Source organism: Haliaeetus albicilla, chromosome 3 (assembly GCF_947461875.1).
Source record: "Haliaeetus albicilla chromosome 3, bHalAlb1.1, whole genome shotgun sequence".
Lineage (NCBI taxonomy): Eukaryota > Metazoa > Chordata > Aves > Accipitriformes > Accipitridae > Haliaeetus > Haliaeetus albicilla.
The window spans coordinates 31,420,184-31,437,765 of NC_091485.1; the positions used below are offsets into that span (position 1 = coordinate 31,420,184).

At 35.8% G+C, this 17,582-nt stretch overlaps 1 protein-coding gene across 2 annotated transcripts in view; it reads right to left on the reverse strand.

Moving 5' to 3' along the window:
* PRKDC (protein kinase, DNA-activated, catalytic subunit) overlaps positions 1-17,582 on the reverse strand; it is an 86,643-nt gene that overhangs the window by 33,206 nt on the left and 35,855 nt on the right. For both annotated transcript variants that reach the window (XM_069779309.1, XM_069779310.1), the window contains exons 38-59: positions 17,264-17,368; positions 16,111-16,278; positions 15,692-15,819; positions 14,456-14,663; positions 13,152-13,330; positions 11,901-12,069; positions 11,284-11,349; positions 10,781-10,853; positions 10,410-10,558; positions 9,060-9,197; positions 8,743-8,862; positions 7,655-7,798; positions 7,288-7,439; positions 6,533-6,664; positions 5,979-6,090; positions 4,387-4,511; positions 4,145-4,294; positions 3,544-3,717; positions 2,544-2,642; positions 1,661-1,871; positions 894-1,083; positions 300-515 (exon numbers count right to left, since the gene is read on the reverse strand). In XM_069779309.1, the coding sequence (XP_069635410.1) occupies positions 300-515; positions 894-1,083; positions 1,661-1,871; positions 2,544-2,642; positions 3,544-3,717; positions 4,145-4,294; positions 4,387-4,511; positions 5,979-6,090; positions 6,533-6,664; positions 7,288-7,439; positions 7,655-7,798; positions 8,743-8,862; positions 9,060-9,197; positions 10,410-10,558; positions 10,781-10,853; positions 11,284-11,349; positions 11,901-12,069; positions 13,152-13,330; positions 14,456-14,663; positions 15,692-15,819; positions 16,111-16,278; positions 17,264-17,368 (3,208 nt within the window). The remainder of the gene's footprint in view (positions 1-299; positions 516-893; positions 1,084-1,660; positions 1,872-2,543; positions 2,643-3,543; positions 3,718-4,144; positions 4,295-4,386; positions 4,512-5,978; positions 6,091-6,532; positions 6,665-7,287; positions 7,440-7,654; positions 7,799-8,742; positions 8,863-9,059; positions 9,198-10,409; positions 10,559-10,780; positions 10,854-11,283; positions 11,350-11,900; positions 12,070-13,151; positions 13,331-14,455; positions 14,664-15,691; positions 15,820-16,110; positions 16,279-17,263; positions 17,369-17,582) is intronic.

Consider the following 17,582-nt stretch of genomic DNA (forward strand, 5'->3'; position numbering starts at 1 on the left):
ACTCTCTGACATTCATGCTACAATTATCTTAGGGAGAGGTAGGAATGCAAAGATCGCATCAGCTGGTTTCTTATCTAGTCAGTTCTTTTGTCTAGCAACATATAGTTTTGCAGTTCCTAGCACAATTCTAGCTTTTGCCACACATTATGTATTGTCACACAGTTCTGAAAACAAAATCTCTCAAATTGAACCTCAGTTAGAATATATCAAAGATAATGGACTGTCAGCCAAATAACTGACAAAGATTGTCTATAAAAATGTCGTATTTACATAGAAATCGCATCATAAGGCTTACAGACCTTTAGTTTTGCTGTCCACCTCATCTCCAGGCAAACCCAACCTTTTTTTCCCGAAATCCGGCCCCACTGGTTTGAAGGTTACTTGTTTAAATTTTTCACTCTGTTTGTTAACCAACAGCATGGATGAAGACAAGGATTCGGAAGATGAAGGAACTGTATACTCTGCTAACGTGTCAATGCTACTTCCAGTTAGCCAATTAAAAGAACTTCTACCACCTGTAAAAAAAAAAATTGTAAAAAAGCTGTGACATATCCACATATAAATCAACTGAAAACATCTACGAAGCAGGTAATTTTCCTTCCCCAAAAATATAATTCCCCGTGTTTATGGGCAGAACAGATTTCAAGCTGTTAGGTAAGAAACAAACTTCTTTTACATTAGGCAGAACATAAAATACATATGAGACTAATAAAAATGTGATTGGATGTTTTTTCTCATGATGTCAAAACCAAAAAAAAAAAAAGCCCTTGAAAACAAAATATTAAATGCATTTACACCTTTACATTAAAAATTCATATGCGACAGAAATGAAGAGAATGAAAACACTCCCATAGCAAAGAAGAAAATTTCAGAAGACACTGGTCTGGACTTACTGACATGCTGTGTAGGTGTAAATTCATATCGCTGTTGGGTAGCCCTTACTCGACCACTGACTGACCCAGAAGCTGAAAAGGATCTTTCTTGTGATAAATTCCTGTGGATACTCTGAGAAGCTTGAGTCTCTACAAACATAGGTGTGAGCACAGTGCTTTGATAACGCCAGCTGGAATTAATTACAAAGTCCTATGAACACAGAAAGATTTTAATAAGAACAGTAAGAATGGAGGCTTTTTGCCTTCCTTCCTTGATACAGGATAGCAGAAATTAAAGCACAGAATTTAAAACATCATCCCAGGTATGGGGGCAGAACTTGACTATAAAAAAACCCCAAACACATAAAAGTTCTCCACAGTGAGCTTTTTTGCTGAGCTAATTTGGGCTGATCAGCTGAGGACTGATTTACAGCTCTTGTACCAGTACTCTTTTTTCTTCACAACTTTTCTCCAGCTTATGGTGCTTCTCTTGACTACCCTCTTTTTTAAGTATTTCAGAACTCTATATATCAACCATACTTGGTATATATAATTATTTTAGTTAAATCTTTTTTTTTTTTTTTTTAAAGAAAGCCAAATTATTGCCCCTACAAAAATCAAACTTCTGATACTGTGCATAACCCATAACTGTTGCATCTGTTAACTATGGAGTACAAAACACAATTTCAAAAGTCTCCTTCGCTACACCATTCTTGTCCACGTGGTAACTACATTAAGGAATAGAATTCAACACATGCTTGCAGGCAGGATAACAAATTACAATTCACCTGAAATTTGCATTCAGACAGTGGATGCTCAAATATTTTTCTGGAATAATCCGGGCTCTTGCTAGTCATTTCAAGCAGAAAATTTGTGATTAGACTCAAGTACTGTGTTTCAATCTTGGTGGAATATAAAGAATTTAACAATGACAGCATGCGATCAAGAGTATTTGTGGGTAACCTTGTCTCATCACTCCAAAAATTCCTAACAATTAATCTGTAAAGACAAGGAATAAAGTTATTCATGGTTATCCGCTACCAGAAAACACAATGCTATCAAAAAAGTCAAGTTAAAAAAACCAAAACCACAGTAAGACTATAAAGCCTTCAACTAACTCTTTCATGCCATGGATCTTCCATTGAATTACACCAAATTCCTCATTCATCTATCATGCTCTAGGCCATTCAACTAATATTAAAGGTGTACTCTGAAATTATTTCTATTGAGTTGTTTTCCTCTTGAGAAGTGCTATGGCTGGAGAAGCACAGAGATCTCCTATCTTTTGCTTCACCAAAAAATTAAAAAAAATCCAACATCCTCCAACATTTAATCTATTTTTGTGTGTTTGTATATAACGAGGGCCTTCTTGTTTTTCAAAAACACTAGAACATTCATGCAGAATTAGGTCTAACATACTGAAACAACTTCTCCATGGCTTAGAAGTTTGTTCAAAAGCTCTATGCTTCACTTAAATTTGGTGTAAAAGTATGGGATGCAATTTTATAAATTAACTTACTGGAAGAAAGGGAAATAATGTTATCTCACTGTTATGCTTTAATATTAAAATACTTAAAAAACCTCTAAGGATCAACTCTTCTGTTATAAACAAAGAAAGACCAATTTAGGGATTCATTACTTCAGCCAGTCCTGACAAAACTGTTTACTCACTGCAGTTCAGCATTCTCATCAATTAGTCCTCGAAGCAACATTTCTTTTGCCAGTTTGAGTATTTCCTGAGAATCACCATCTGCTTGGCTTTCTGGATCACTAATGGTAGGAGAAAAATGTCTCTTAATGACTTCTCTCAAACAATCCATAGTAAAATAAGAGGATGAGGATGGTGGGAGAAAAGGAGGAACTTGCTCTTCTCAAAAATCTCAACTCGGCATGACAACACTGCATTTTTTACATAACATGAGGTCTTAATGGCCAAAAACGTTTTGCCTCTCCACTACTTAGAAAAGAAAAAAAATCAGAAATCTAAGTAATACATGTTAGGTATTTATTACAAAGGCCAAACAGAAGTAATTCTGAGTTTGCAAAGTTAAAACTGAGAAAAAGGCAGAGAACTGGCTTTTCCCAAGTGATGCTAGAGTAAGAATTGACTATACTTTTTCTTCACAATAATTATCCATTCAAATAGTTAAGTTGTCTTGGGAAAAAGCACATAATAGAACCCAACTACGTTAGATGATTCAACAGCAACCCACTTCTCAAACCGAGTCCATGCCTGTTCCCTACTCTAAGGGGTCAAACAGAAAGAAGGCCTTTATACTACCAGATTGAAGGGATCCAGATCATGCCAAAGTGCCTTAATACACCTTCTACTTACAAGCAAATTTCTCTAGGGTACAATTCTTACTAGTTACAAATTCCAGCAACAAGAAAAAGTGGAAGCATCAGAGCTAAGACCTCTTATGCCATCATGCTGTGGTGATGCAACACCTCAGTTCTGGGCTAAAGTTCAGGTCTAAGTATTTGTCCCTTAGTGGAAGTGATAAAATTGCCACCAGAGGCCAGAGCTACTTAGGCAAACCACAGGGTCTATTCTGCTGAGAACTGGAAAAATCCCACACTGAGGGACATGAAGTTGGAAGACAGTGTTACAAGCACTTTCACTCTGCCTGTGAGAAACCACTGAAAGACAACATCTGGAGTGAACACACACCTGTAATTATCATAAATCCACATCAGAATATCATACATGCACTGTCGACATAGTACAGAAGGGTGAGAAATGAACCCTGTCACTCCAGGAAGAAGCTCTTTAAGTTCTAGTGGTTTTAGTTTAGATAGCATCTTGTACACTATATCCAAACAAACCCTTTGCCTTTCATCATCCCTAAAAAGAGAAGGGGAAAAAAAAGAATAGTTACATTGCTTTTCTCTTCACTGTTACACACAGAACCAGAAGATCAGTTTAGGTTTTAGCAATAATATTTGGTTTTGCATAAAGGGCTTTAGGTAAATACTTTTGAGTTCAACCTAAGAGTAAGAATATAACTAAACTAATACATACTACAGAAATTCACATCCCAGTGGTGTTTCAGCTTAACGCTATTTAGGGTTTTTTGTTTGTTTTTCACAGTGAGCTAACCATCTTAATACTTAAGTCCCAGATTCCATTAGCAAAAATTAGGAAAGCAGTGACCAAAAAGTGAACATGAATTATAAATGCTTCTGAATGTAAAATTGTTGTGGCCAGCACAGAAAATATTATCAAGAAATCTAGACTATGTATCCACATTTGTAATCACATGACCACTCACCTATGATTCATGATCTGGATAAAGTCTTTACTCTTTAACTGCAAGTAGAGATCAGGTACTTCTTCTGCCCGGCACATTATTACTTCCAGACAGCAGGTTTTCATCACACCATGAAGTTTGGGTATCAAAAAGAACACTGCGTTCATAAACCTTAACATAACCAGAAGCCAACAAAGAAAAGCAATTTATTTTCTATTATTCGTCTAGATCTACAGTGAACATACATGTAAATCATGACAAACCTGTCAGCAAGGGGTGGAAAATTCTTAACAACTTTATTCAAGCATTGAATAAACTTATCCTGTTGGGTGTTCTGATGATGTTTTAATTGTCTTATGACACAATCATAAACTGGATCTTCAAGTACCTGAAAATGAGAAAGGCAGTAAGACAAGCATAGACTTAATGACACATAGTTCTGCTGCTGTACTGTTTCATTCTAGTGCATTTCGCTAGGCAAGATCCACCGGCCTTGTCTTGACATTTACGGTGCTTCATCACTGCTGTACAGCTGTGCCTAGCTGGAACACATGATTACCGGCTTAAACAATACATTTGTGAGCTTCCTTTGATTGGTTTGGAACCAACAGCTTAATTTTGGAATACAAGTTCCTTAGTATGCTTATATAAATAATAAGTAGCTTCTTATGCAGTATGGCAGACTTCCAAGTAATGAATATAAAACACCAGAAATTTTTAGTGAAAAGGTGAAAAATAATCAGCAACCTTCATTTAATGTCAAAGAAATAAGCTTTGTATAGGATAAAACATTTGCAACATCTTTGCTCTTTTATTCAAAATACTGCTTATAATGGAGCTTGGAAGGCTGAAAGAGAAGACTGCAGGAATTCAGTTTATGAAATATGCTCTACAAACTGTGAAAGAACAACCAGAATGCAATTAAGTGAGGAAAGAAGTAAGAATAGTAGCAAGAGAAGTAAGAATGACCTACAACATCAGACTAATAATCCACCTAGCCAATATCTCAGTATTTTTTTCTCCAACAGCAGCTGCAGAATGATATTTAGGGGGAGCACATGAGCCCAGCTGCATTTTGTCCTCCTTTTCTCTCATACAAGCCAACATGCATCCATCATTAGATTAAGGATCTTAGAGTGTACATTGTTGTCTACTGTTTTTAGAAACTGTTCAAGGATTTTAATTTTTTTTTTTTTTTTCGGTGCATGAATTTGCCTAATTTCTCTTTGAACCTGCTGATGCTACTTACCCCTAGAACCTCTTCTGGCAACAAATTCCTGAAATTCACTAACTGTTGCATAAGAAGTACTTCTAGTATCTGTCTCAAACTGATTTCTGTGATCATTAAGCACTATCCCCTAGTTCTAATACTGTAGAATTTAGTGAGTAAGTTTTGCATTCACCTTATCCACTACCTAGAAAATAACTGGATTCAAAGTTAAATGAAATACCTTTAAATTTTACATCAAAATTTGCAAGTTATTAAACACCCTCAGATACAGATATTCAAAAGGTAGTCCCAAACCTACCAACTTGCATTTTTTTTCCCCCCTTTAAAAATCCCCCAACTTTAAATGTACCATGCCAGTGTTGCTGGTTGGCAAAAGCTGAACAAAGCCTCAGAAAGAGACCATTCACTGTTAGCTCCAAAACAACAGGGCAAAAACTCTGCACTTCGTCTGCTCTCAAATTCTTTTCCTCTTGAGTTAATAGTTTAAATCTTTAACTCAATCTGTTGGACAAAGACTGTTGAGTTTTAAATACATTCGTTTTTGGAGCTGAACTGAGTAGTCATATAAAAGATGTACATAGCATTAAGACAGGAATGGTCAAACACACAATACAGTTCACTTACATTTTCTCTCTCGGCAATGTATCGAAGAGCGAGTCCCAACACTTCTGCTGCAGCTGCATAAACTTCTTTATACTTTAATAAGCCCATGTTGCTGGTCAAAGCCTGAAAATACCTAACACAAAAGGTAGACCTGCTGTAAGCCACTACTCCAAGCATCCAATTTTAAACTGAAAGAAAAAAATTCACCTGAGCTGCCTAGGGGAACAGTAACTGCTTTTAAAAGAGATGAATACAGCACAACATGGATTTTCCACCTGCAGTGTTTCAAATCCCTGCTTTCACAATTCCCAACTCTGTTAAATCCCATGAAACTGCAACCCTGGGGCCCACTGTAAAAAAGCTTATATCCTTCTCCATATTTTCCAAAATAAGTGTGGTTTGCAGTTTGCAGCTAGAAAAGCATTACATCTGACAGACGATAGCAAAGGCATGATGGGACAAATGATTCCAACAAGCAATTCAGCTCCCATCCAGCTTCATACTGACAAGTTAGACTTGCTCTCTTTGTCTTAAGCTTTTAACAAAATCATTTGCCAAAAAGTTGCATTTCTCACCTGACACGATCTATTTCACACTTTGGGTCAAAGGGAGGTAAATTGTTAGCAAGAACAATTCCCAGCAGCTGAATTCCCACTGAATTGTCCTTTGTATCAGGGTCTCCACGAGAAAACTTTTCAAATATTAAACTGTTGGATAAAAACATAAAAGTAATTATATACATGAAACCCCCAAAATATACACACCATAAATCACTCACTCTCTGTGTATATACAGACACATACACACATACAACCCCACCAAAACCAGCAGAAAGTATGTATATATGCATATACACTCCCACCAAGACCAGTAGAAAGCATATATTCAGAAAGAAGTATTTAGCTTCAACGAAGAAGTCTCTGCACACAAAAAAAACCAAACCAAAAACCCCAAACCTAAAAAGAGATTGTAAGCCCACACAAATTCTCTGCAACAAGTTCAGGAGCACGGCAGATCACAGAAGTCTTAGTAAGAGTGCACCAATTTTCAGTGATAATACCCAAAATTTCAAATAAAACATAAGTCTTTGCAGATATTACTCCTGCTTTTGTTGTTGCAGTTGTAATCCTCTACATGGTCATCCCTGTGTCTCTCCTTGCTTTACAAATTAAGTTACAACCTTTGGAGAGTTCAGTTCTGAAGTTCTACTGTCAACTCTAGGGACAAAAAGTTTACTATTGCAGCTGAATTTACCTTTTCATCTCCCTTGATAACATTCACTTATATTCTTGAAATATTGATAAAAGAAAGCAATTGTCTAAATGCTTACCTGTAAGGTATGGAGAGACAGTTCTTCCAACACTCTATAACTGTCTTTATGATTTCCAGATTGTGTCTGAACACAGCTCTTTTTTGGTGAAAGACACTCCTCATCAAGAATTCAAGCAATCTGTTAGCTAAAATCTCATCCTTAATATTCCCCTACAACGAATAGGAGCAAAAATAAACATAGTGACTCCAACATGAAGACATATATTGTTTTATGAAACAAAGCAAGAAAATAAGCTATTTTTGAAGTTAATATCTAAAAGAAACAGTGGACTCATGTAGAAAATTATTATAAGTGCATAATAAACTCACTCATTCCTTAACAAATATTCACAATAATAATAAAAATGAATTTCACGTTTCCTTACTTTTGGAGTGGCTACACTTGTCCAGGAAAGGATAGTAACTACTATTTCCACTACCATGTAATGAATCCCTTCTCCCCCATTATTCCCAGAAACAACAAGCTGCAGCAATGGACCAAGCCACTGCTTTGCATAAGGTCGGAAAACCTAAGGAAAACAGAAGAATCAGTGATCAAGTACAAATTATCCAACCATTCAATAACCTGTTATTCAATAATCATTACAGGTTAAGACTGCTAAATCAACTGCTTATCGCTTTGCTTAACCTCTGAAGCAACAACTACAAAAATTTTAAAATAACTTAAAAATAAAAAGTATCCATAATTACATTCCTCAATTCTGCTTAGAAACTTTTAACTAAATATTCACATAAATTATTTCACTTGGGCCCACATAATATGGCTCTTATGCAGAAAACCTGTCCCTAAAGGATTTGAAAGAGTATGTCATTCATCTACCCTTCCATTTCAGACAGCTTTACTAAGAAAGTAGTATTAAGAGGGTATAAAGCTTCTTGAATTAATTCTGAAATTCAGCCTTTTTGTATTTTGGATTTGGAATATTTCAGACAGAAACATTATACTTTAAAATCAGTATATCAAATAGGGCGAGAATGTTTTACACAAAAATGAGAGTTAGAAAACATTTCTTCTCAGGCAAAGACACATTATGGTATCTTAATATCTTTCTGCAACCAGAACATCATTTAGCTCTAAGGGTTTCCATAAGACTCATTTGTGACCATTAAAAAAACCATTATATTTGCTTCTGCAGAGATGGCAAACATAATCAGCCATACCTTTTGCCCAGTATCAATGAATCACTTATAGTTTACAGAAGACACATATTGTGGACACCTTCTACTTACAGAGGTAGAGTTTAGGAGAAAAAGTATTTATATTACAGTCAAAATACTGGCACTACCTGGAATTTTGGGCTATGAATGCACTCCCTTTTATCACGGCAAACTACTCAATTTGAATGCCCCAAAAGTCTCAGCTGATGAAATAGTCTACCCCACAAGAATTACGCAGTTGATATTGTAATACAACTTATGCGAACAGAAAAAATATGACAAAGAAATTACTCACATCCTCAGTATTAACAATAAGTTTTGATATGAAGAGGCGAATATTTAGTGGTACTGATGGGTTTCCTAATTTGCCATGCAGAAATTTCATCCAAAGAGGAAGATCTACTGGAACTGTCCCCTGAAATTTAAGAGATTACCAAAATCAACTCACTTCTTGGAACACACAGGCTTACCAAACCAAAAAGCCTCCAGCTTGAGCCACACAGGTCTCATTATAACATAGCCAAGAAAATTAATAAATGAAGGGATTCAATCATGACTCCCTTTTTTGGTATTATTAGTGAAAAAAATGCCAACTTTTTGGTTAATACTGGCCTCTTCCACTTTGGGTGTGATCTGGTTCCTTTGCATATGTTTAATCAGAGTGGTCATAGAAGCCATACATTCATGTTGGTTGAGTTCGTCCATTTCCAGTTCCATCTCATCATTTAAAACCATGTATTCTGTGGCCTCCTGAAAAAAAAGTGTTACTATGATTAATAACAACACTATTTTTTAAAAAATCTTGATAATGCCACAAGTCATTCTGATCTTATCTGTGTTTACAGATCTGACTATACACTCAGTGTGCACAACAGGAAATACATCAAATGTGTTGTTTAAACAGACACCTCCCAAATATATGTACCAGCTGTGCCCATCTTTTACTTTGTGCCGACAGATGTCAACCTCATGTTACTCTGACTTTACTACCTGCCAGGATAGGTGTGGCAACTGCTGGAAGCAAGAAGAGTTAGATGAACCTCACAGAAATTATTTCATTTCATAGCTGAATGAACACGTTAACACCTCTGACGGGGGGAAAGCCTTATTTTTACAGATGTGCTGTTTCACACTGACTAGCAACCACAGCAGCTCTCTCTTTTGCTACACAGAGTGAATCACAAAAGAAAATTGTTCATAGTTAGAAATTACAACATTACTACACAAAGCAGATAGGAATTACATTTCTCCTTAGCTTCACTGCAGCTAAAATACCTCCTTGCTCCAAAACTTGGAAACAGTTTATCTTTACCAACATTAACAGTTATTTTGATAGATTTCATCTTCAGTGCCTATGACACTTTTACAAGCTTTCTTTCTGTTTTATAGCAGATATCTATCCTATCAGTATTACTGTTGATGAGACACTTCTTGACTGCAGAAGGAACACAACTTCAAGTCTTGGAAAATATTAGATGCTGTTCTTCCAAAAGCAACAGTTACATACAAGGTGCCACAACAGAGATATAAAAATAACACTGTGTCTGATCATTTATTCCATGCATTTGATACAACCAGCTTGGTCAAGTGCCTTCAAAGACCGAAAGAAGGAAATAAGGAATCCAGGTGCCTAACAGCAAAATACAACCATCACAGGATAACCCTGAGTGCACAAAGTCACAAGCCATCTTCTTACACTCAGCCTGGACTTCACTCACTCAACTTTAGAAACCCAAGGTAGGGCATTGCTTTTCTCCTGCTGTAGACAGTGGAGAGAGGGAAGAAGAAAAATGACAGACAGAACACAGCTCAAGTCCCCTCCCTCATCTTCTGGAGGAACACATTCTCAGTCAAGTAGAACAAATAGAGACTACAAATTTCATTCTCAACCCCAACAGACATATGTAATTGCTAGAAAGCATAAAACTTTTCTTCCTCACAGCACATAAGTCACTAAATTACCTTTCTCCTGAAATGAGTGCTGCTAGCTGTAACATCTTGGGAGCTGTAAGAAAAACCTTGCACTCCAGTAGAAAAATCAAACTGACTCATTTCCTCACTCAAGCTGCTATCCATCATGTATGATGCAGAAGCTAAATACTTGGGTTCATCTAAATAGGAAAAAGAATAGACCATTAATTAAGGTAATTACAAGAAACAAAGCTTTATTGGCCACTAAAACTTGAGGGTAGGTAGGAATTGGTTGCTAGATGAAGTACATTGAATGCTTTTATTTGTTCCTGCTACTGTAGAAGCCAATTAGCAACACATCAATGAACAATGTATGAAAGATGAGAAGGCATTTTTTTCATAGTCATAAATGACTTTCATACCCTGATCACTATTCCCTGCATCTCTGGCCTCCTTTCTAATAGCAATGTACCGCTTCTTCCTTTCCAGAGGCACCTAAACAGCAAGAAATAAAGTTTGAAAATTAAGGTTTTTTATTTACAGTTTATTTACAATTATTTATTTACAGAACTGCCAAAAAATTATCAAACCCATTTAATATAGTCATTTACAACATGGGATTTCTGTTCATAATTAATGCTACAGAACAACAGCTAAATTACTTATTCCTACAGCTGTTCATTACCAGAGTAAGTGTGCTAAAAAGTATATTAAAGTCACATGCACTGCAGGTGTGTTCTAAATTTCAAGTCTGGATTTCTCTCAGAAAAATCTATTTTAAAACATTAGAGGAGTACTCAATTTTTTATTCACCATGGAATCCTTTTTCTCTCTATGTGAGAATTGACCTGGTCTACAGTACTACACTGTTAAAGCCATACTAATTTTTTATTCAGGAACACTAAAGCCCAGAAATTTCACTCACCTCAATTTCTACAGGAAATGTATACTGACGCTTCAGGTCTATCAAATTTTCAAAAATCAGCAAGTTCTGCAAACCGAAGCATGTTTGGAAATACCAAAATTATAATGCTGCACACAATAACAATTCCTCTGAATGTATTTTATTTCTTCTTAAAAAACAACAGATTAACATACAATGTAGAAAATACAGCACATTTTCTCTTCTAGATCAACACTTTAAAGAAAATTTTGCTATTCACCTACTCAAGAATTGACAGCACAGACAATGTGCTCCGTAAAGAGGGTATCTCTTATTGAAGTATATTCTAAGCACTGGAGAACTTAAACGATAGGTTTTTTTCCTCGTATTTTAGAAAACTGATTGAGAGTGGAGGGAAAACAGGGTAAATATATCACTACTTCACCCATTCCCAAGCAGATGGTAAAACCTTCATCAGCAATTCAAATTGCATGAAGGATGCAAAAAAGTCAGCTATGACTTCTTCTACTGCCTCACTGGGTAATTTGTTAATATAATTGCATATCATTCAGGTTTGATTCTTTGATTTATTGCAATCAGGTAAAGTCAGTTGCGTCTCATGCTCTGGAAGCCTTCTAACAGCAAGAACAGCTTCTCACCTTTTCTGATTTTTCTGTAAAAAGAAAGCCTTGATAAAATTTACTTTCAGTGAAGACACAACTGATAACAGCAATAGCACAATTATATGCTGCACAGTGATACTGTCTCCTCTTCTCCAACAGCTGACTCTCTCCTGCCATGTTTTCTGTAAATGCATCATAGCATGACCTTAAAATACAAACAGGCAAGAAAACACCATCAGAAGTCTTTTTTTTAAGAAGCACAGGAAAGGCCCCAATCAGAGACCAGTGAACCAACAGAATTTCAAGATATCTTTATTATTATGGCAGTATCAGCATTAAACCACCTCAGACTCGTTCAAGTTCTCCACAGGTATATCATGCTAAAATGGAACCACTCAGCAATAACAAAGTCAACTTCCCCAAGTATTTACGTAGCAGTCCTTAATGTCAGGAACATGATGATAGGCCATTTTCAGATAAGATGGAGTTATGTTTCAACACATGCATAAATCTCTCTCATGGCCCTTTCCCAAGAAATTATGGACAGGCATGCTAAGCTATGCTATAGATTAGCCAGAGAAAAGCAGTTTAGATGCAACTTTTATAGGTCTTGTGCCATAGCCATTTATAGATCTTCTGCAAATCATAGCCAAGAAATTCTTTGAAATCCTCATAGGACATAGTATTGTAAAATAAAATTTAAACAAAACTAAACAAAAAAAGAACATTAATTCAAGCGTCTTAGATTTTTTTCAGAATATTAGAATAAACTAAATAATATTAAATAGCATATATATTATTAACCTTTTGTCCTCCTCTGCAGTGGTGATTAAACCAAACTGCACCTACTGGGTCTGCTGCTGTATTATGAAATTTAAATTAAATCCATCCCATCTTCTCATCAATCGTATAAATACCTATCTTACAGCACAGAACCATACTCCTAAAACTGTAAGTATACTGAAACTGAAATTGTGAAAACACTTATTAAAGGCCAAGAATCATACTGAAAAGCAAAAATAAAAGCACAAGCTTAACAAATAGAAAAAAAATGGCAAAAACAGGAGGCAAAAGTTATCATGACATAGGATTGTAGTCTATGCTAGAGATCATTCTGTCAATGCAAATTCAATATCGTGTATTCTATTTAAAAATCAAAAGCTACATCGCAGATTACATTTACCCTTGAACAAATCAATCTTCTGCTTTATATGGCATACTTAAAAAGTGTATCTGCCCAAAACCTCATTAGAAATTAAAAGGAAATAAAAGAAATAATAGTCTTACTTTATTAGTGTCTTGGTAAGTTCATTTCCTTCTACACTCATGGAGCCACAGTAAGCCTGGTTAATTTTTGAGTCCTTGGAGTAAACATCCTCTTTTGAAAGACGCACATACATCACTTCTAGCAGCTTGTAATACCCCATTTTCTTGGTGACTTGTGTATCAAAAGCATATTTATTGGACTGGAAACAAATAAGCAAAACCTCAGAAAGAGGTTTCCTGGATCCTTCCCTTCCTAAGTAGCTCCACAGTTACTCTAGTTTCTACTGAACAGCCTTCAGCTTACTTCTACCTTCTAAAACAGAGAAAAGAACTGATGATAAGACGACTGACAGATTCTGAGTTCCTGTGTAATACAGTTATTAAAATTATGTTGTCCTGCTCTTTATGAGGTGAGCTGTCTTAACTACAATTGGCTTAAGTCATTATAGTGATATTGGAGTAAAATAAGTAGAATACCAAGTAAAAGCTCAGACTCATGACAACTGTAAGCAAAACATACATACCTGTCACCATACTGGATATCATTCATCAGTTTCTTTATGAACCTCACTTTGGTGACAACATTTGCAGCAACAGAAACATGTACTTAAGTATTGGGTTTAGCTTTTTTTTAATAACTATTACTAAATTTGGACGATTTCAGCATCTTGTTTGTCCTGCTGCCTTTAAAGAGCTACATCAGCAAAACCATGGGAGTGAAGAACTACAGCAAGAGCAGAGACCTCTACTGACAACAAAATCATTGCATGTAACTATACTCTAAATTGGAGGATAGGCTGTAAACAGAGAAAGGAAGATCTGTGCTCCTAATCCCTTGCTGAAGGATCTTTGCAATGATTAGAAGACGCATTTCCTTCTCTAGAAGTAAGGCACCCAATTTAAGAGCTTTCATTACAGAGGTTGAATATCTCTCTCCTACAACGTAATAACAGGCTACAATTTTATACAGCTTTTATATTTCAAAGTTAGAATGGGTTTTTGCTTTTGACAGAACTTCAGACCCCTTTAGATATATATAGGTAACTTTCCAACTTCAATTTTTATACACAGTAGATATGCAAACATAGATGAACTTCAAAGGAACAGTGTGTTGGGGAATAGAGAAAAGTTTCTCAGTAATAATCAAACTATGTAATTGGCACAAACTTCTGCTTCAAGATACAGAAAACTGCAAAGCAAATGGTTTCAGTTAGTGTTTCACTCAAAGTTAAGCAAAATGTACACCCCAATGCCAATACCAACATTTTATTAGACCTTCCTCAAGCCTAAAAAAAAAAAAAAAAAAAAAAAGGAGTAGTTCATACCTTTGTAAACCTGGAATTAAGTGTATCCATAGCCTGTACTATAATCTTGCTAAAGAATTCTCTCAGTGCATCCACGCTGCAGTGCCACAAGAGAGTGAGGAGGGAGCGATCCATAAACGCTTGACGAGTAGTATTTGAAAGAAGGTCTTCACTCTGGAACATTTTGTGAACAGTGTCCAACAGTATCACTTGTTTGTCAGTGGTGCTCCTAAACAAGATGGAAATCTCAAGATGAAAACTCTTTTACCAGACTCCATTTATGTCTCAAACTGCCGTGACATTTAAAATTTTTGTTGTCTGCATTCCAACCCTCTTGGGTTATCATCCTACAAGACACACAAGATCAAGTTAAATCGCCACTTATTGTGGAGCTCTCCAAAGAAAATCTCAGCTCCTTACTCTGCAACAGATGGTAAACTTGTTTGTGTATCTTTGTTAGTTTAATCCAAAAGCAATCATTACTTTTCTCAGTTCCTTTTCGCTGACCAACCTAAAAAAAAAAATAAAATTTATCTGGTACACGTGAAGGATAGAGGCAAACAAGAAGGAAAAAAAGGAGGCTTCACTATTATCAGGTCCTTCTGTGGCCAATCAAGTGTTCCACTACTAGATGAACTGTTGTTCAGAATAATTTTATAAAAGCTAAAATTTCAAAAATGGGATTTGGGCATAAGGTAAATGACTTTGTCCAGGAAACTACATGCTCCAAAATAGTCACTACTTAATAGTCCGTCATGAACTGGAATGTTTGGTTTGGAAGAGACTGAAGACCTCTTCTGTGGACAGAGCATGTTTGTGTCTACAATTTACCACCCTTGAAACATTCAATTAAATAAATGTGGTGGTATATTTTCAAAAGGGTTGAACAAAGTAATTCACTGTCAGTTTTAAGTGCTATTAACTTCAGTAATCACGTGGTTATACAGGGATAGCAAATACAGGTATGACAACCAATTACTATCTTCAACTAAATTCTGCCAGAACAAGCTAATTTACAGAAGGCTTTACAAAATTTTCCCAGGTATTGGAAGTGTCATGTAAAAGTTGGTGCCACTTGTTGACACTTCAAAAATATTTTGGAAATGTGAAGACAAAAGCAAAATATGAATTAAAAATATTATGTAAAACTTTATAGTGTAAATCATCACTATTATAAGGACAACATAATAGAGGAAGCACATTTGGTTCAGCAACCAGCAATGAGAACAAGAGCAAAATCCAATAGACTAAACTCACCTTCTAGAAATTCTTTTGAAGCTGGCTTGAAATGAGCCCTCCATGAAATGTCTACGGTCCCTACAGAGGGTTTCTGTCATCAGCTGCAACAGCATTGGACTCTGAGACAATTCTAATGCATCTAAAAACTGAAAAAGAAGTAATGCATGATATAAAGAGCCACACTGGATCAAATCAATTCAATCTAATTATGTAATTATTTTTCAATGCTGATCAGAAGCAGATGCACAGAAGGATATGTTTATTTAATGTGCATCTGTACATGAAACTTCTGGATAAAGACATAACTCAGAAACAGAAAAGTCTATTTCCTTACGTGAACTGTGTGTTCCCCTCTTTAATTCCAGATCCTGTGAAACATTGTTTCTAGATTTCAGTTCACTCAGGCTTCTAATTACCTATTTGTTAAAAATACTGACCTTCTTAATGCAGTCTACATAGTTATTGTGCTTCAAGGTTCCCTTGGGAAACTCATCAGAGCTCATGGGAAAATTGAAAGCTACAAGTTGATCAAGAGCGTTCTTAAGGTCATTAAGTTTTTCTCCAGTCAAATTAGTGAAGAACGGGAGAATTATCACTGTTTGGCCCTGAAGAAAAAAAAAAAAAAGCAGCATCACACTAAAAAATAAATTATTCTCTAACTATAAAGCAAACTGAATAGAACCACAAAATAGCAGCAGTGACTGCGCTTACTGATCCAATAGCTCAGTGTACTGATAAATATATATTACGTAGCTGCTCATCTTTCAGGTGCTAGTTCAGAAAACAGTTTTGGCCACTGCTGAGTGAGAGTTAAAACCTAATTAATTTCTCATGGCTAACATGGCTATGAGTAAGACCTCATCGGTTTTTTTAAGCAAGCATCCATTCTCACACAAGTCACTGATTTAATGCACCACCTGGCAGCTAAAGCAAGATCCCAAGCTTTATTTATTTCAAATGTACACGAAAGTACAAAACTCTGTCTAGCTAAAGCTAGGCTGGCAGAGCAGCAACCATGCAAAGTTGTTTCTCAAGTACAAGATTTTTCACCTTCTAGTCCAAACCTTATGCTCCAGCATCTTTTACAACTTCCCTTTTCAGTATGCAGTACTCTATCTCCCTCGCCTGACCAAGCCACATATAGCAGTTAATCCATTAGCACTGGTCGCATACTTGCAGAAATGGACATTAAAATCATGGCAGATGTTTGTAATTTGACCTGTAGGAAATGCCACTCCTTACTAAAAGCCTGATTAGTTGTCATTTCTCAGATGAACACTTTGCAGTTCTAAACTATTTGCAACCAACAGTAATTTTTTTCCTAACTATTACAAGCCTTTCATCTGGGCAAGAAAAAAGAAAAAGAGCACCTAAATCAAAACATGACACCTGTGATATTGCCTTCTTCCTGAAGAACAAAAAGAATGATTTACAATTTTTAGGATGTTGAACAAGAGAATAAAAACTGAAGTGGTGTCCATGTTACCATACAAACTAAGGTAAAATTTAAGCCTAATAATAGGGAATTTCATAAACAACTAACATTCTAATCTGGGGAGGGTGGGGAAGCTGCTGTAGTGAGCAATTTACCTTAAGATTTAAGCCTAAATTCTGATCAGTAAGGAGACTGGTATAGGTATTAAAAACAGCTGTAAATGCTTCATGATTGGTATTGAAAGAAACTGAAGAGTCTATCTGGAATGACAGAAGAAGTAAAAAAATTAGGATTTTTTTTTTTTAAATAATCAGAGATCATTGTATTAATGAACAAGAAAAACCCATGAGCTATAGAATTGTTTATTTCAAAAAATACACTAAATTAACAGAAAGCACATATGGAGTGATTCTGGTTTTAAAAGGACTATCAAAAAGAATTCTAAAAGCTCCTACACAGTACAAACAAAATCAT